At 42.8% G+C, this 19,251-nt stretch overlaps 4 protein-coding genes across 4 annotated transcripts; 2 read left to right on the forward strand and 2 right to left on the reverse strand.

Moving 5' to 3' along the window:
* The first annotated feature begins 3,301 nt into the window (after positions 1-3,301).
* On the forward strand, positions 3,302-7,114 carry BDB00DRAFT_797851 (uncharacterized protein). Its single transcript, XM_053121574.1, has one exon. The coding sequence runs from the start codon at positions 3,736-3,738 to the stop codon at positions 6,853-6,855; it is 3,120 nt and encodes a 1,039-aa protein (XP_052985281.1). The 5' UTR covers positions 3,302-3,735; the 3' UTR covers positions 6,856-7,114.
* Positions 7,115-8,241: 1,127 nt separating this feature from the next.
* Positions 8,242-10,936, forward strand: BDB00DRAFT_797853 (P-loop containing nucleoside triphosphate hydrolase protein). Its single transcript, XM_053121575.1, has 7 exons — positions 8,242-8,559; positions 8,688-8,799; positions 8,896-9,049; positions 9,165-9,737; positions 9,831-9,962; positions 10,029-10,342; positions 10,425-10,936. Exons 1-7 carry the CDS (start codon positions 8,536-8,538, stop codon positions 10,436-10,438), a joined length of 1,323 nt encoding a protein of 440 aa, XP_052985282.1. The 5' UTR covers positions 8,242-8,535; the 3' UTR covers positions 10,439-10,936.
* Positions 10,787-11,565, reverse strand: BDB00DRAFT_904501 (DNA-binding protein; the record flags this gene model as incomplete). Its single annotated transcript, XM_053128575.1, has 4 exons — positions 11,544-11,565; positions 11,339-11,459; positions 11,015-11,263; positions 10,787-10,959 (listed from the first exon to the last, which is right to left on the reverse strand). The coding sequence occupies exons 1-4, from the start codon at positions 11,547-11,549 to the stop codon at positions 10,787-10,789; spliced, it is 549 nt and encodes a 182-aa protein (XP_052985283.1). The 5' UTR covers positions 11,550-11,565.
* A 4,535-nt stretch (positions 11,566-16,100) lies between these two features.
* On the reverse strand, positions 16,101-16,970 carry BDB00DRAFT_330838 (uncharacterized protein). Its single transcript, XM_053116969.1, has 2 exons — positions 16,304-16,970; positions 16,101-16,225 (listed from the first exon to the last, which is right to left on the reverse strand). Exon 1 carries the CDS (start codon positions 16,964-16,966, stop codon positions 16,310-16,312), a length of 657 nt encoding a protein of 218 aa, XP_052985284.1. The 5' UTR covers positions 16,967-16,970; the 3' UTR covers positions 16,101-16,225; positions 16,304-16,309.
* Between the last annotated feature and the right edge of the window lie 2,281 nt (positions 16,971-19,251).

A 19,251-nucleotide genomic window follows, 5' to 3' on the forward strand; every position in this document is an offset into this window, starting at 1 on the left:
GTCCAAACGTCATGAATAAATCGTACACATCTTGTACAATTTTTGATGGTGGTGGGACAACGCGGCGTATTCGCTCGTTAATCCAAGATTTGCGACGCCAACGAACTAAAATAACATGGTTTTGATATTTCAAATTAAGCTTGTTGTCGCCCACAATGAAAGAGAATCATATAGATATATACCCAATTCAAATCTCTCTCCTTTTTCATGCAGAACCCGGGTGACAGCTGCAACATCTCCAGAATCCATCCACAAAATTGCGTCGGTTAATTTACGTTGGAATTCTATGCGTAACCCATGTTTCTTTGGTATTGAGATTCTCTTGAGCGCATGCCAAGCATCTTGGACGATTCTGGTGTGGATGGCGTTATCTTGTTCCAAGCGTTGTGGTCGATACTTTTGTAAAATAGGATCGAGGAGGTGACTGCCATAAATCTTGGAGCTCTCGTCGATAGCTAAAGTGTTTGGCGTTGGTACCGGCATATCATCGTCACTGTCGTCTTCCGAGTCGGTTTCATTAATATCCCATGCTTGCACGTCATTGTCGCTGCTATGATCAGTTTGACCACCTTGCGATTCCGGATGATCCACGCTCTGCGATATGTTTAGTGTTTCCTCGTTGTGCACGGTGGCGACAGGCTTAATAAGTTGATAACAAGGACGGAGTGACAACAAACGCACTAATATACAAAACGGAGCAGCACCAAATGACGAAAGTGGCTGGCTATCACATAATTGCAACTTTGCCGCAGGGACCAAGACAGTAGTAACTTCAACCAGTGCACGATTTTCCGTTATCGTCCGCTTATTAAAGATTCTGGAAAAAAGTCAGGGTTAGCTTAATATTAGTAATATGATTTGACTTATTGTGTTATTCCTACTATGAATTGGTGCAAGCAAGGAGTAAGTAAGGGAGAGAATATGTACATACCCACTTTGTCTAGCATCGCTGATTTTCCCGCGCGCCACCTCCACAGTACCATCGTCGCTTAGTACTGTTACATGTACACCAGCTCGTCGATTTATGATGTCGTTTCTAGGCGATGTCACTTGGAGATAAATTTGCCGACTACTCCAGGCATCCAAAGCTGCATAGTGTACTTGCTCGTCAGTAAGTCGACCTTCCCAATTGCCTTGTTGTAAATCCTTGGATAGACGATGTTGTAGAATTGTTGCGCACATATCTGCCAGACTTGTTCCAGTAATTGGTTTGCATTTGTACTCGTTGCATATTGTCAACAGGTCCACGACATTGGATGCTTGAAGGTTATTGAATTGTTGAGGAAAAGATTGTGAAAGCCGAGTGATATCATTTGCGATGTTACGCCCAACCTTGATGATATCTTTGCGATTAAGCAGCGTCCAGATAGCATGTGGCAATGATGATAACTTCTCCAGCTTTAATATTGATACTCGGTCGTCATATGCAACTTGTATTATTGATACTGGATGCCACGTTGGATCATTTTCATGAAATGTCCACTCTGCGTCAAGACCAACGACGATCGGTTGCTGTTCAGTGCCATTTTGTTCGAGTAGTGGTGTCAAAGCAGCTTCGATTTGCAAAGGTGAGCTGTGAATTGTTACTGAAATTGTTGGTGGTAGCTGTAGCTGCGGCAGATGATAATATGGATCAGCGACTATACGTGGATGAACTTCAGTACGAAGAGATTCGATTTGTGTTTCAAAAAACTGTTTATCGGCCTCGACTTTGTCAGTAAAAAGGATTTCTGGGTGACGATGACCATGGGCAGTAAGACTTTGTAGCATGGCTAATCGCAAAAATTAGTTTCGGTTACTGTAATGCAATCAGAGGAAATTGTAAGAAAGAAAGTATAGTATACCTTGTATTCCTTGTTCTATGTGATCCATGGATGTAGTAGGCACAAAAGCTTGATACCGAATCTCTCCGTATTCGTTTGTCATTGATACCAACCCTTCAAAAATTTTGCACGAATCCAGTTTGCAAAGATGCTTTGTCACCTATTATCAAAAACAAACAAAGCACTTGTCAGAATATATACACAAAAGCAAATAAATTAAACTCACCTTATGGCTGTGGTCAATGTTGATTATGGTGGCTGGTAGAGAACTCATGTGGTTGTAGTGGTCGTTTATATGCATTTCAACAAATTCATTGTACATTTTTGTGAGATACTTAGGACCAGGTGTCGAACCACCATATCCATCTCGATCATCGAATGATGGGAAATTCTTGAACTGCCTTGATGCCGAGTGCACTGGTTTATAAAACGAATTGATTGCTGACTGTCTAGTGGGTGATGGATTTTGCTGTTCGTTAGAATGTTCTTGCTGCTGTGGTCTTCCTTCCGCATACTGCCATTCAATTTTGTCGTGTCGCAGGTGGTGTCTAGTGCTCAATGCTTTTGCAAATGGACCGGGCCCCATTCCGTTACCAAAGCACAGCCGCATATTTGTCATCAACTCCTTGGATACACCACTTTTATGTGAAAGTGTGGCCGGGTATTCGAGCGCAAGTTGTATGGGTAGCGATTTTTCTATCAAGTTCTCGTCTGTGCCCATAATTGTGTTGACGTCGCATCCGTCGTTTTTGCATTGATATCGATAGGATAGGATGTAAAAAAAGTCGTCGTCGTCTGCGATGCGTCTGGCAAGTGGGTTTGATGGAAATCCAAGCTCTGTGAGTTTTTGCTTGCACTTGGGACACTTGAGCTCTTCTACCAAAAGGTGGACAAGCCAAACGAACACACGTGGCAAATATAAGTCGGTTGGTTCAAAGTATTTCTTCTTGTACATAGCGAAAAAGGGCGCTGGTGGCAAAACCCAAAAGGTCTTGTTTTCGTAGCAAGCTGGCATTCCTTTGCTTCTTCTTTCTCTGTCAATTTTGTTGCGGACACTTGTCAGGTACGGCTCAAATACTTTAGGCGTTGCCAAGGTTTCCTCATCGCGTCCCACCATCGGTGTCATTAAATCGTTAAACTGATGAAAAATAAATGAGCAAAATTGAGAGAATGTCCCTCAATAAGTGAGAGTCGAGCAGTGGAAACATACTTCACTGTGTGTAGATATGTCAAACGTAAAAAAGTACTTTTTGACAGTGTCGTGTCAAAGTGGTTGTAGCAGCAGTAACCCGAGTATTCACCCTGCACTAGGGTTCCCAGCAGCTATATATATACTGCGGAACGCACTCAAGCTTTTGTGTAACGCTGGCTGTTATTCTTTATTCCTGATTGGACAGACTTTATTCCACCTTTGTTATTGGCGTAAATAACAATGCCGCACTTTATTTTTTACAAGCAATTGGTCAGTTTTTCTATACCGCACTTTATTCTGTAAATTTAACTGGCTAGGTCTCTACGGGTACCGCCCGACTGCCAGAAGCCTCCAATTCGCTGCCTCTGAAATCATCCCATCTTTTTATTTTTTTGAATCCCAGCACTATTTTTCTTTTTTTGCTTTCGTCACTTTGAAGTGTAAAACAGCTAGAGCGTCCAGTGTGACAACAAAACTTTTATGTTCGTTATAGGAAGGTGTAAACAGTGCAAGGTAAAGAAAATAAAACTCTTTGAAAAAATAAAGGAATCATGAAAGAAAGAGAATGGTTTCATTGTTGGTAACTTGTGTATTCGTGTTTTGTTTGTGTAGAAAAGTGGTCGATTAAAGAACGACAGCGCATCGTACGCTTGGTCTGCTGCACGGTTATGTCATAATATATGGGTAGAAGGCCTCATCGATGGTAATGGTGCAACAACGATGAAGACCACGAAAAACGGATTCGCGTCTGTAATTCAGAATCGCGGTCACCATACGAATAGCAATAGTAGCCGGCACGCGATTTCTACGCGTTGGCAACTCAACCCTAGTCGTCAGGGACAACACGAACAGCACCAATTATCACGATCATCGATTTCTGGATCTCGGCGGGCAACGACATGCCAACAAACATGGTTAATACCAACAATACAACAACAACGAAGATACTCTACACGTGTCGCCGGTACGACGAGACATCATTCTCGAAAGCTACGATCAGCAGAAGATATAGCCACAGATCGCGAAATGGTACTTGCGGCTGCTTTGGAACAATCGTCTGCGTCGACAGTGCACTCGTTGCTCGACATTATGTTTCAAGCCTTACGTCAAGTCAAAAACCCAAAGTTGGCTTGGGAATGCTACACAGATCTGACGTCGCGAAACATGCAGCACTGCTTAACACGGGATCAATACCGCGATTTGATACGGCTGTTTAACCATAAATCAAACCATAAACAAGGCCTGGAATATGTACTGACACTCGCAGACGACATGGCAGCGCTTGGGTACCGCATTGGTCGCAGAGAAAAAATTTCCATTATGCGATTGTTGGGAATGAACGGCAAGCTGGACGAAATGGAACAGGTGTTCCTCGATTTGAAAGAAGAGCAGATGCTGCTCGTGGACGACGATGCGCAAAAGCCATTCAATACTATGTTCGACATGTACCAGATGCACAAAGATGTTATGGGTCCCGTATGCGTTGCAGAAAAGTCCTTGGATATTTACGGGAAAATGATCGAGCTTGGTGTACGGCCCAGTCCGTCTGCCACTCGATTGCTCATGGAAAACGTACGCGGTGGTGGCAACGGCTACGATCTAGTCGAGGCGGTGTGGTCATGGTTTTGGAACAAAGTGGGTATGAACGTTGGCGGCAAAACGGTTGATTTGGAGCCATCACTTTACCGGGAAATGGTCTTGTACTTTGCCAGCGCAGGTCGTGCAGAATATGCGCTCGAGGTCAATGATCTGATGGTAAAAAAGAAAATCAAGCGGGACGTGCGGGTTGGTACGGCGTTAATACACAAGGTCGGCCGTAGCGGCAACATAGAACGGGCCATGGAGATCTTTGATGAATTGACGCGGATCGATGGCGTCGAGCCAACGATTGTCACGTTTAACGCGCTCATCGACATTCATGCACACAAGTCACCTGAGCCGGACATTGAAGGTGCAAGTCGCGCGTACGCAATGCTGCAAGAGTATGGTTTGAAGCCGGATATCGCAACGCTCGGCCCATTGATCGACATGTTTGCCAAAAAGGGTGATACTGATATGGTGCGACGACTGTTTCGCGATCTGATCGGCAACCAGAATCTCAAACCCAACCAGCACATTTACTCGTCCGTAATAGAATGTTTTTTGAAGCACGACGACAAGGTGGCGGCACTCCAGGTCTTGAAGAGCATGCGCAATACACGTGGCAACAGTGGTGCACTGGCGAATCAAGTGACGTACAACTTGATGATACGATCGTTCATCCGCAACAACTACATGAAAGGTGTACTCGATTTGATAGACTTGATGGTCGATGCAAAGCTGCGGCCAGAACCAAGAACGTTTACTCCACTGCTCGGTCTCCTTGCTGACCAAGGCAACGTCGTGGGAGCTAACAAGGTGGTGAAAATGATGGGCAATATCGGCACACGGACGAACGTGTTCACGAACACGGCATTGCTCGAGGCACATACCAAGGCTGGCGACCTACGAGGCGCAGAACGGTTGTTCCAGAAGATGGTGCAGAAACATCGACTCAATACCCAAGTTTACAACGTCCTGATGCACGGCTACATAAAGAAAAATGAAATGGATATGGTGCTGGCTACCTATCGACAAATGCTCAAATCCTTTGTTGGCGTGAACGAGTATACCTATGGCATTTTGATGTACTACTTTTCGCGCCGAAAAGAACCCAAGGCTGTCGAGTCGCTTCTGGATACGATGAAGAACAACAATATCGAGCCCCGCGTGACCTGTTGGACTATTCTTATGCAGAGCTATTTTGAAGCCGAGCGCTTTGAAGATGGGTTCCGTGTGTATGACCGGATGAAGCAAGCTGGCATCAAGCCGAATTACGTTACTTACAGTCTGCTGGTAGCAACGTGCGTACGCTCAGGCGACATTGAACTAGCCGAATCTATTGTCGCCAATGCGATTGATCGACAAGAGAAATACAAAGACGATAGTCATGAAGCTTTGGCAGATGCGCGCATTGTAGCCTCATCTGAAGCTTATACTAGCAATCTACCGACTTTGGTTGACGACTTGTTGAAGAAGCGCAAAGAACAGCAGCTTCCCGAATCCAAGCTCCCGCCCCATCTGTTCGCCCCACTTATCAGTGCATATACAGATCGACTCCAGTTTACAGAAGCCAAGCGCATCTTTCGCCAAATGAGGGACCTGAACGTTGTGGTCAGTACGGCTGTCTATGTATCGCTGATGAAGATGTACCAAAAGGAAGAACGGCTGGATATTGTGGAACAAATGTGGCAGCACCTGCGCACGCGTGAAACTGATGCTGTTCACATGGCCGACCTGGACCCTGAAATCGGAAGCAGCATACCATTGCCAATAGCAGTCAAGGATTACAGCGATTTGTTGTTCGCCAGAGACGACAAGGCAATTACTACTCCTCTTCAGCTTTCTCCTTCCGAAACATCTGACACAGTTTCTCCATTTGCTGTTTCCCTCTATATCGATACACTGGCCGAACAAGGACGGTTTGACGCTATTGAACAGCTTTGGGCCGAACTGACAGCTGAGCAGTATCCATTCGACGATCACAACTGGAATCGATACCTCGCATCACTCGCAGAAGCCGGTAGAGCCGAGCAAGCGTCTGCCATGGCACAAAAGTACTTCATCGAGCAACAAGAGCATGCTCCACAATATACACGTAGTGGTGACAGCCTAGCCACAATTCAACAAGAGAGACAGCTCCACAAGCGGACAATTGAAGCTTTAGCCAAAGTGCTGGATATAGATGCGGATAGCTTGACTGACAGGCAACTGTATGATGCTGTTCTTGGCACTCTTGAAGAACCACTCCATGTAAACTAATCATCCCACTACCACCGTCATTATCATTACCACGCACTTGCCATTCTATGCAAAACCACACCACCACATCTATTCTCATTAACATTTTTATAAACCCACACACATCACCACACCTACTCTCTTTTCTGTCCGCGTCCCTCTACGTTATTTTGCTCGCAATAATCTCACGTAGTTTATATCAAACACCGTGTACATATATATAATTATACTATATAGAAAAAGTATAAAATATAATCAGATTTGATGCAACTTGCAAACATACCGAACAAATAATACTGCGTCGTGTTGATTCTCGTGCATGTCCATACAGCACACAAAGTTACATTGGAAGCGTACCAAATTGAAAAGGAGCCAACTTAACGAATACAGCTGCCCAATTGGTTCATCTTATAAGGATTGAAATGAATATATGTAAAATCGATCAAATGCAAGGTGGCAGTTTGTAGAATCTATCAACAGCTATAGTGTATATGTGTAACCGAGTGGTAATACGTTACGACTTGATGATGTAGAACTTACGTAAAAGAATACTATGCAAATTACTTTCATGCAAGACGACGCTAATTGCGTTAGTAACGTAAAACTGTGCTATAGCTATAAACTCATTCGCAAAGATACTTCTGTTTAAACGTCAATGCATGCTACTAGCAACCGTTACCTCTTCGAGGCCTATGTCAAGGCAAGGCAGCATGAAAGGACGAGGTCTGTGTAAAGTGATACAATGTAAAGATGCAACATTAATATCAAGGCTGTAACAGCTTGTTAAATTATATCTTTTGTCTCTTTTTCCAAAGTTGTCTTTGTATTGACACACCACTTTTACTCGGAGACGTTCAAATTGGTGAATACAAGTAGTGTTTTTTCTCAGTCAGTTTGGAAGTGCGACCTATGGTATCGAAACGAGCAATTTCGTTAAGCGAACACCTGAGCCTAATAATTCTTGAAAAAAAAATGTACGAAGCCTGGGGCATGCATTTATTGATAGGTGTTGCAAAAGAACTGTATGTATTGATGCATATTGCATCTGATCGACTTTACATTTCCTATGTCTGTATAATCATCTCTACGGATGGATAACTCCTATTTGCTTGGCCTGGCCCAATTTTAAGCCAAGCGACTTCTTTCCGTTTAGATGGATTATAATAGCAGTTCCTGCATTGTAGGTAAGTAAGTAGGTATGTATGTATGTACACCACCACGCTCCTCACACATCGTTCTTCAAAAGTCTGAGGCAAACAATCCTTGATAATTCAATATGTTAAGCGACATAGAGTAATATTGCTTCCACGGAGATTTAGAGAATGGCACTATTTTATCAGTACCTGAAATCTTTTTTTAAATATCATTCGAATGAAACTCGACCAGTTAGTAGTAGATAGCAGACCAGCGAAGAATTTATGCTCAAAGCCAAGCAAAAAAGCTGGGCGACAATTTCTAAGTAAGGCCGAGAACTCCGAGAACGGAGGGAGTACGCCAACAATCTTGTTTCCCTTCTCGCTTCTCTTTCACACTTACACTAACACACACACCCTTTTGTCAACTGGCCCACGCCAAGAACCGTATTTGCCTTTGAGAGAGCGGTGTCGTTGCTCACTTCAAAAAACCAGCTTGTGCCTAAACAATTACTGCTAACTTACACCCGATCCCATCTACCACTGTTTATTATCACTTACATAAGTAATGTCGAATTCCGAGTTTCTTGCCGTAAGTGCGCTGCTTTACATACACATATATAACTGGTTAGGTTCCACCTTGCCCTAGCTACCTCTTCTTTTTCTTGACTCAACTAATTAATGTACCCAATCCTGTTTTCCCGGAAATACAAAAATTAGAAAGCGATTGAAATCGTCAAAAAGGCGACGGACGAGGACAACAAGGGCAACTACAAGGAAGCCTATGGTTACTATCAAAACTCGCTCGATTATTTCATGACCGCGATAAAGTGTAAGTAGATTGGATAGGGGGTGGGATAGAGAAGTGGGATGTGTTTTGTTTTTCTCTTCCAGAAGTCAAGTCAAGACAGGCTCATCAATAGACAAGATGAAAAGAACGATCGTTTAAAGGATTCGATCCGGAAGCGGTTTGTAGAGTATCTGGATCGAGCGGAAATTCTTAAGGAGTTTTTGAATGGACAAGAAGAAAAGAAACAAGAAGAAGTGGTGGGGACCAATGGCGCAAGTAAAAATGTGAAAAAGTAAGCTAGTTATCGCCAGGAGCGCTCGATGGAACGCAAGAAGATCCTTTTATCAAGGGCGCACACACGCGTACTACTTTGAAGAACTTGGACTAACCTTTAGCATTTCTTATAGGAAAAAGGGTGAAGGCGATGATGACGACGACGATCCCGAAATGAAAAAGATGCGGGCCAGTCTGACAGGCGTCATTCTAACAGAGAAACCTGATGTGCGCTGGGAGGATGTTGCGGGTTTGGAAGGCGCCAAGGAGGCCATCAAGGAAGCTGTGATCTTACCCATCAAATTCCCTCACTTTTTCACTGGCAAGCGCAAGCCGTGGCGAGGTATTTTGCTCTATGGCCCACCAGGCACGGGTAAATCCTATCTTGCCAAAGCTGTTGCAACCGAAGCCAACTCGACGTTTTTCTCGGTCTCCTCATCGGACTTGGTCTCGAAATGGCTTGGTGAGAGTGAACGTCTGGTCAAGCAACTGTTCCAGATGGCACGTGAGAACAAACCGGCTATTATCTTTATCGACGAAGTGGATTCCTTGTGCGGCTCGCGTGGTGATGGTGAATCAGAGGCTGCCCGACGCATAAAGACTGAGTTCCTTGTCCAGATGAACGGTGTTGGTAACGATATGGACGGAGTTTTGGTGCTTGGTGCTACCAACATCCCATGGCAACTAGATTTGGCTATTCGAAGAAGGTAATTGAAAAGATTCCTTTTGCGCCTCTTCCTTTTGTCTACGCGACGTCAAATTTAATGTGTGATTATAACTTGAACATTGGAAACTATAAGATTCGAAAAGCGTATCTATATCCCTCTTCCTGATCCTCACGCTCGTGCAACCATGTTCCAGCTGAACGTTGGAACGACTCCATGCCACTTGACTCCCGCTGATTATAAGCACCTTGCAGAAATGACTGAAGGGTACAACTCGTTAACGGAATGAATTAAATTTTTGTAGTTGCTTACTCTGTCGCTATCTTCATATAGATACTCTGGCTCTGATATTGCTATTCTTGTCCGAGATGCATTGATGCAGCCAATTCGAAAGGTGCAAAGTGCAACCCATTTTAAGTGGATTGAGGCACCTGGACGTGAGGACGCAAGTACTACAAAGAGATACTTGACGCCTTGCTCCCCTGGCGATCCGGATGCACAAGAGATGACATGGGTCGATATTGAAGCCGAACAGCTACAGGAACCCGAGCTTGTTCTACAAGATTTCCTCAAAGCGGTTCAAAGCTCACGTCCAACAGTGAATGGAGAAGATATCCAACAGCATATTAAATTCACAGACGACTTTGGTAAGTCTCATTCTCTTGCTTCTATGCTGTGACGTTTTAGGGTTGATGGAGCAAGGAGTTACTTATTATTTGTATAATCCAGGTCAAGAAGGTTAAATAAGAAACAAACAAAAAAGATGGACAGAAAATCGGCAGAATACTGTGTTTTGGGTTATTCTCTTTCTATTATATTCCCCCTCTATCTCATCTTTCCTGCAAGAGGATTAGCTACTATATCTTCCTTCCTTTCTTTCTACATATTTTTCTTTAGCCAAAACACATTATTTATGTACACACTTTGCCTTTTCCCTATCTCCCAATTAACACACATTATTTTTGTATTCCTGTACTTGAAGCAAGTTTATATAAAAAAGTCATAAAAAGAAGGATGATAGAGAGAGAGAAGCGGTATCTTTGAAGAAGTAGGAAGGGGGCAAGCGGGACTAGGTTTTATACATGCATATATCATTCATCATCGGTCACCCAAAATGCAACAATAGGAAGGACTTTATGTTTGCTGGTCTCTAGTGGTATAAATCGAACATGCTCGCCACCGCTTTTTATCAGCTTCGAATCTGTCTCCCAAGTTTCTGGTACATCCACATCCTGTTCTGTATGAACGAGTATAACAAATGTGACTGAAGAAAGCAGATTTTTCCTTTGTTTCTTTCTCAACGCGCGCATACGCATAACATACCATCATCAGTATCCAGTTCAGGTAAAATGTCACGCAGGCAAAAATCTTGCGCATAATAGCTCGGATCTGAGCTTTGGTATCGTTTGTTAACTCGCCATCATAGTCAAGACGTTGTTGTAGTTCCTGCTGCTGTTGCTGCTGCTTGTAGAGTTCAGCGTTGAACTGCCATCGTTTTAGAATATCACCCGTATCTGTGGATCTAATCACCACAATTAACTTGTTGAGCTTGCCCTTGTATAGCCATACTACATAATATAAGACAGGTGATTATCTCTGGTCTACTGTTTCTTTCCATTTTTCTCTTTAAATCTCCCTTTTACCCAGAATTTGTTCCATAATTTGATCAACATAATGTTTTAATTCGTCGTTATTGTTTACGAGAAGCGGCATGTCATATTTTCGTCGTACTTCAAAGTCATCACGCTGGTACACACCACGTTGCTTTGATGTTTATAGGAACAAAATCCAATTGTTGTGACTAAGTCAGTTTGAACTCTCTTTTATTTTCCTGTGGTAATAGTTTGCAGCCATTTTGTTACCTGTTGACATAGTATTCTAGTTTCGTTCAGTAAACGTTGGTTTTTTTCCCTTTCCATTTAGTCCTTTTTCAGTCAAAATATATAGTACGTGGGCGTTACCAAAGAATTCAACAACGATCAAACTTGATCCGTCAAACGGGGTTTCCATAGGAAGCAGTGTGGGTTTGTAAAAGCGTGTGCGGAGCTCAGTTTGACAGACGTACCGGATTTTATGTGCTCATAGATGCATTTGGCACCACGTAACAGCTGCTGTTGCCTATTTTTGTTATTTATTACAGTGAAGAAGTGATTTACAGTGCAAGGGAATATTAACGGAAAGCACCAAAAGCTCTTATCAGAAAGATGGGTGACCAGCTCTAGTACATTATGCAGAAAATGTGAAAAACGAAAACTGGCTGCCAAATACATGTCAAGTCTTATGACACGCACTATCGCTTCTGATACAAGTGGTCTGTCTATTGATGTGTTCGCATATTTAAGATGTTTTTTTAGTATAAATATATGATTCATGCGGACCAGCAGTGGACTGATAGGCGGATCTGACCGGAAAATAGAAAGAAAACTGTGGCGTGTAGAGCTTAGTAGATACCATATGTTAATAACGCGTAAATCTATCAGCCACTGATAACGGAGCACATTTTTTAAGGAACAAAAAAATTTGCTCTTTTCCGAATATAGTTGAATATTTTTCTCGATTTATATTTGTAATACTTAGTAAATCTGAAAGAATGATGAAAAAAATGTATTAATCTAGCAAATGTTAGCTAGTAAGGTTACATCCGTGGTAGTGATAACCTCTCGTTCTTTTTGTTTGTTTCCTGACAATATTCGTTTCTACGATAAATCTTTGATTTGAGTGCTTCGTCGGTGCCGCAGTTTCGGTTCTTCCTGCTTCTTTTGATGTTACCTTTGTTTGTCGTGGTAGATAACATCCTTGATTGCTTGGTTGCCCGTTTCTTTGTTTCTTTTGGCTTCATATCCATATTTCATGTCTATTGTGTGTTGGACTCGTCATCTCTCCTTTATCGGATTTGACATCATGTTTATTTTGGATCTTGACACAAGCAAAGAGTTCGAGTAGTTTTGCTTGTTATGTCGTATCTTCTTACATTGATCCCGTTATCACTATCTGGATTGTTGAAAACATTATAGACATCATAGTTGACATTAGATATCAATACTTTCAAATACGGCCATATGTTGTCATTATTACTTGCACATATTGTTGGTATTAGCTAAAAATTGCTTTGACTAAAGTTGTCTGCTAGTTTTTGTCCGGTTGTATTTGATGTTGATTCTTGATGTTGATGTTTGTGTTGTACTCGACTGGTTGAATTTAAAGCGGTTTTCGGATATTTGTATACGTCCTTTAGAGATTTATTGCTGCTGTGTTGTCTACGCATCTTGTTGGTCTTCTAATTCATCGCAAATTTATTTTCGAGATTGGTGCTACTGTTGCCGGTCTTTGACGTCAAAATGGCTTTTGGTTTCGCAACATCCTCTGTTTTTCGTTTCTCGTTGGTAGCCTTTGACAATTTGGTTGCCTTGGGTCTCGCCTCTTTCTGTGTCTTCCACACTGCTCTCGTGCAGCTCTTTTTTTCTTTTCTTTTTATGCTCTTTTTCTCTCCATTTGGTTTTGCAGGGTCTATCATTACTTGAACAATTGCTTGCTAACCATTGTGAGTAAACTGTTGGATGTGTAAAGCAATATACAGCTTTCTGGCGCATGGGTAGCCTTCACTTCTAAATGCAAACAAAACCATGTGAGTTCGATTCGTATAAATTACATATCTTGGTTGCATTTTTAACGTCCAAGTTGACTGTGATGGCCGTGTCCTTAGCAAGTCTCCACGCTGTCTGTTGGCATCTCTTCAAATGTGCATTGTATGAGTCTCCTCCACCAGAAATAGACCAGTCAAGTATACAGGAAGTCTTGAGACAGCGCAAGAACAAAAGAACAAGAAGAGCAATATCGATAGCTTTGACATACAGTCTCTGATTATCACCACCATCATGTCTCAACATCAACAACAGATGATATCCACTATTACTCCTCACACAAACAGAGCAGTTTTGGAGTGCGATTATAGATAAAGATTGGAAAGCATAGCTTGAGACCTGGAAGAGTATATACGTATGCGCATCCATTGGTAAAATAAATGATGGGGCATACTATTGCTGTGCCTTCTGATTCTGAAGGCTCTAATACCGACTTGCTGCTGCTGTTTACAGTCAATAAGTTGTATCAAGCAACGCATTGATGCATTATCACTTTAGCCACCGTGGTGCATACCATACACACATAGGTTTCAATTCAATACTGGCACTTTATATTTCAAATACTGTATCTCAGGTACAACCAAAAGTAAAAATGTAAGTGAAATAAGAGAAAACAGAATTTTTGTTATGCAATGCTTTATTATTAAAAATGAAATGTAATGCATCGCGGAGCAGGCGGACATGACCAAAGGTATTCATGTTGTAGTATTTATGACTATGAACGTTTGCAGAAAAAAAAAGATGGTATGTTAGTCGCTTCCATCCAACATTTTTCAGCAGACTCTGTATTCGCAATCCATACGTACCTTTTGTATATGCTGCATCTCACTATGCGGTGTTTGGGAGGGTAATATCATGGATTGGAAAATCACACTGTAAATCTGTCGGTGATTCCATCCTATTGGATCGTAAAGCCGCACTGTATATGCGTCGGCAGCTCCATCCTTTTCTGTTTTTTGTTTGTTTGTTGTTTTCCCCTACAAGATCGATACAAACATAGCGTTAGATGATCAGTCAATCGAAACTTAAAGTGGCGTTTGAACAATGCAGAAAGTAACTTACCGGTGATATTGTTTGTAGAATGTATGTGATAATGTGATGCATAATATGAATGATGTTTAAGAGATTTCCTTGGTTCATGTCCGCTGCTCATTCAAGTATCGCAATTGTATGGTATGGTATTTCTTTTGCTAAATGCTCGACCTCAATCAGCGACGCGATCCTTGGTTGTGTTCTCAGAGAGTGGCACCATGAGACCACCGACCCGAAGAATATAAACTCGCTGCCTTCACCAGAATAGCACACGCGTGCTACACTGGGCTTGTGGGCCACCATACACCCACCCATGGCCTGCAAGGCCATCATAGGCGCCCCAGCAGATGACCTCTAAGGCACATGGCAAGTGTTGCGGTGGTGAGCATTGGCATTGACGTTTGTGCTGTATGCATCTCAGCGTGTCTTTGAACTGTGCGGTAAGTGCATGGCAGTGGAGATATTGACGGTGTCATTTGGGAACTGTGTCGTGCAGGGAGAGTTGAGGGGTGTGAGAACAATGCGGCTTGGATCTGAGGGGGTTGGGGCAGTGGAAGGCAATGTGATCTGGTGTGGTTATCTGGGCTTTGGGATGCAACATCATCTGTTTTTGTAGGTAGTCCAAGACCGGGAATCGGGAAAAATCTACACATGGCTAGAATGGCTTGAACATCCTAGCCAGAACACTCATCCCTTATAACGACTTTTTTTTCCCGAGCTTCAGCTGCGAAGAAAGAAGAGCCGCTATAAGGGATGCTTCCAGAACATCTATCGTTAGTGATTTCTGAATGTAATACCGATAATAGTACAGATCCACACGTTTTTCTATAGTTACCAACCAAACAAATAAGTCTGTACATACCATCATTGTCGCCAAAGGACTGCCTTGTATATCTCTGCTGTTCTTCTTATCTTGGACTACCTACAAAAACAGATGATGTTGCATCCCAAAGCGCAGATAACCACACCAGATCACATTCCCTTCCACTGCCCCAACCCCTCAGATCCAAGTCGCATTGTTCTCACACCCCTCAACTCTCTCTGCAGGACACAGTTCCCAAATGACACCGTCAATATCTCCACTGCCATGCACTTACCGCACAGACACGCTGAGATGCATACAGCACAAACGCCAATGCCAATGCTCACCACCGAAACACTTGCCATGTGTCTTAGAGAATCAACTACTGAGACGCCCGTACTGCGCCGCACACTGGTCGGCCACCGCTGCTCCTATATAGAGTACAAAGAGTGAAGGGTGAGGAAACTATTATGAAGCGATGATCTGGTATATTGAAATTTGAAAAATATATACCTCACACCATCAAAACTTCAAAACTTGTCTTTGCCACTTGAAGACGCTTCTCGTCTAATGAAAAAATGATATGGCAAACATTAGCTATTCATCTCTTGTAATCATACCAGGTAACAACGGAGTGTATCGGATGTACGTACCTTATTCTGGGCATGGAGTCCAGCTAAAGCGCACGAAGGCGCTTTGTCAAATAAATAGGGCGGAAACGGAGGAAGTTTTGATCATGGCGGAGGCAGAGTGGCGGTAAAAAGGACAAAAGGGGAATGACCTGTCAAAGTCAACGAAACGCAGTCAGTAACCATGATACACGCTATACGCGCCACAGCCAATAAATTAAGTGTGAGAGATAAGCTTACCAGTATTTTTTATGTTTTAAAATGTTTTTGTGTTTTTGCTTTTGTGGTTTTTTTAGAGGTTTTTTGTGATGCTTTTTTGCTTTTTTTTTCAGAGGTTTTTGTAATGCTTTTCTGCTTTTTTTTCGGGTTTTCTGGTGTTTTCTCGTCGTACGGCACTGCAATAAAAAAAGAAAAGAAGAAAAGAGCCTAAAAGAGTCAACAATTAGTTTATAACAGGTACTCGTCAATCTAACCAAGACTGATAAAACAAGGTCAAGTACTTACTTTTTTTTACCACGAATAAACCGGCCAGTAGATTACCTTGAGGGGCGGGGTGGGTTCCCACTCCATCTCATCTCCTTCACCGGTCTTCCACTCCGTATCCACCGACTGCTCCTCAACGTCTTCCATTTCAACATCTTCGTTGAAATCAAGCAAGGTGGGAACATATTGTTCCTCCTTCTGCTGTTGCTGCGGTGGTATTGTTGGCAGAACATCCTCCATTTCAACATCTTCGTCGAAATAAGGCTGTTGCTGCGGTGGTGGTGTTGGTGTGGGAGGGGAAGGGGAGAGTGGCGGTGGCGAGACATGCAACCATTGTTGCTGCACCTGCTGTATTTTCTCAATCCGCAACTGCTTGCGCTCACTTTCCTGTTCATTTCTCTTTGCCATCAACTTTCCAAGCACGGTATTGATTGGCGTTGGGGCAGCCGAGGGCTCCTCACGCTTTGCGGGAGCTGCAGGTGCTGATGGAACTGCAGGTGGTGGGGTACTTGCGGGTGCGAGTGATGTAGGAGGTGGCTGCAATGATGCCGTTAATGCTCCATGTCGAGCTCGATTGAAGCGTCTGACAGGATTTTTAAAGACTCTGTCAGTCATGCTTTGCGGTTGGGGTTGCTGCTGTTGCGGTTCCTTGTAAATGAGTTGTAGCTTTGTGGGCGGGAACATTATGGTAGCGAGCTAAAGAAGAAGAAAAAAAGAGGCACGCGTCAATCTCGAAATTTATTGCCCCGCTGTTTGGGCAGACGGAGCTTCAACCCTTTTCTTCTTGCGCATTACCATTACCTCACGCTCCCTAATGTGTTCTCTGTAAGAGCTATTTTGCGACACTGAGCTCCCTTGTCTATGCTGTATACGTAAAGTAAGCTAGTCACTGGTACATAATTAGCAGCTCATTGAGTTCTCCACATCACAAGGCGAAATGGTGCCTTTTTTTCTTTTTGCGCGGCGATGATATCTTTTGTCCAATGAAAGTTCCGTTCATGCAAACGGAGGTTGGACCTGCAGTAACATAATGATAAGATACTCTCGACATATAGACTAGCCAAGAATACAAGGCCGTGTCTTTAAAAATATGACTCATGATTTATGCTTGTTTTGATAGTAAAGGCTTAAGAATAAGATCGACGACTGTTTAAACTTCTAATATCTTCTAGACAAGTTTTTATGAGTGAGCTTTTTATGTTTTAAAGAACAGGCGTTGCATGTAGTTCACTTGCTTCTTGTCCAGAGTGTGGGTAGACTTCCAACTACATGTGTACTGTATACAATGTGATCCTGCTGCTACCCATAAACAAGAAGCGGCATGCTTACGCGTCTCTGATAGTTGGCGCCAAAAGAGCACCGGACAGCAATATGCATACACGGAAGAATTTACGGTCAACGGCAACAGCAGCCGGCTTGGATTGCAACGCGTCATTTCGCCTACATCAAACCAAGCAAAAGCAATTGACTATCATCAAGTACAAAGACGATCAGGCTTTTTTTGCCTGTTTTTAAAATACTTAAAAGAATGGGTATATTGAAAATCTTCTACATTTCAAAATAACATGTACAATCGCTACACTAGTCTTATCTCGCTCTTCTCTGAACTACTAATCGGGCCATTGATAAACATCATCATCTAGCAAATAACGCAACTTACGCGCTACGCATGATAATGTATACTTGTAATCAGAAGCATTATATGGAGCGAGACACGTACTCACAGTCTGCGAACTATCATAAACATGGGTTACAACAAAAACGCAGGAACAGTGGCAGAAATACTTTCAAAACGCAGCAGTGTAGACAATGTGACGTATTTTACGAATCGTGGCAGAGTGTATCCAAACTGATGATGGGTGACTTTTCATAAAAAGATAACCCTCATCCGCTTACCAATCCTAGTTTAAAATATGGAAATAGTGGAGCAGCTCCTCAGCTCACTGGGCAACATGCATGGAGAACCATCGACCCGTATTCAGTCGCTTAAATTGTATCTGATGTTAGAAAAGAATTGCAGCACCACTACTACAATTGCTGCATCCGCTGCTGTGTTGTTTACGCATCTTGTGAATCTTCTAATTCGTTGCAAGCTTGTTTTAGAGATTGATGCTACTGTTGCCGGTTTTTAAGGTCCAAATGGCTTCCGCCTTCGCAACATCCAGTGTTTCTAGTTTCTCGTTGGTAGCCTTTGAGATTTTGGTTGCCTTGGGTATCGCCTCTTCTTACGTCTCCCGCACTGCTCCTGTGTAGCTCTTTATTTCTTTTAAACTATTTTCTCTCTCCATTTGTTTTTGCAGGGGCTATCATTGCTTGGACAATAACTTGCTAACCATTGTGAGGGGTACCGTTGGACGTGTAAAGTAATATACACCTTTCTGTTGCATGGGTAGCCTTCACTTCTTAATGCAAACAAAACCGCGTGAGCTCGATTCGTATAAATTACATATCCTAGTTGCATTTTCAACGTCCATGCTGACCGTGATGGTCGTGTACATATGTCTATTGTTCTCAGCATGTCTCGCTGTTTGTTGGTATCCCTTGCAACGCGCATTGTATGAGTCTCCTCCACCAGAAATAGACCAGTCAAGTATACAGGAAGTCTTGAGACAGCGCAAGAACAAAAGAACAAGAAGAGCAATATCGATAGCTTTGACATACAGTCTCTGATTATCACCACCATCATGTCTCAACATCAACAACAGATGATATCCACTATTACTCCTCACACAAACAGAGCAGTTTTGGAGTGCGATTATAGATAAAGATTGGAAAGCATAGCTTGAGACCTGGAAGAGTATATACGTATGCGCATCCATTGGTAAAATAAATGATGGGGCATACTATTGCTGTGCCTTCTGATTCTGAAGGCTCTAATACCGACTTGCTGCTGCTGTTTACAGTCAATAAGTTGTATCAAGCAACGCATTGATGCATTATCACTTTAGCCACCGTGGTGCATACCATAC

Source organism: Zychaea mexicana, assembly GCF_025766255.1.
Source record: "Zychaea mexicana strain RSA 1403 chromosome Unknown BDB00scaffold_3, whole genome shotgun sequence".
Taxonomy (NCBI): Eukaryota; Fungi; Mucoromycota; class Mucoromycetes; order Mucorales; family Lichtheimiaceae; genus Zychaea; species Zychaea mexicana.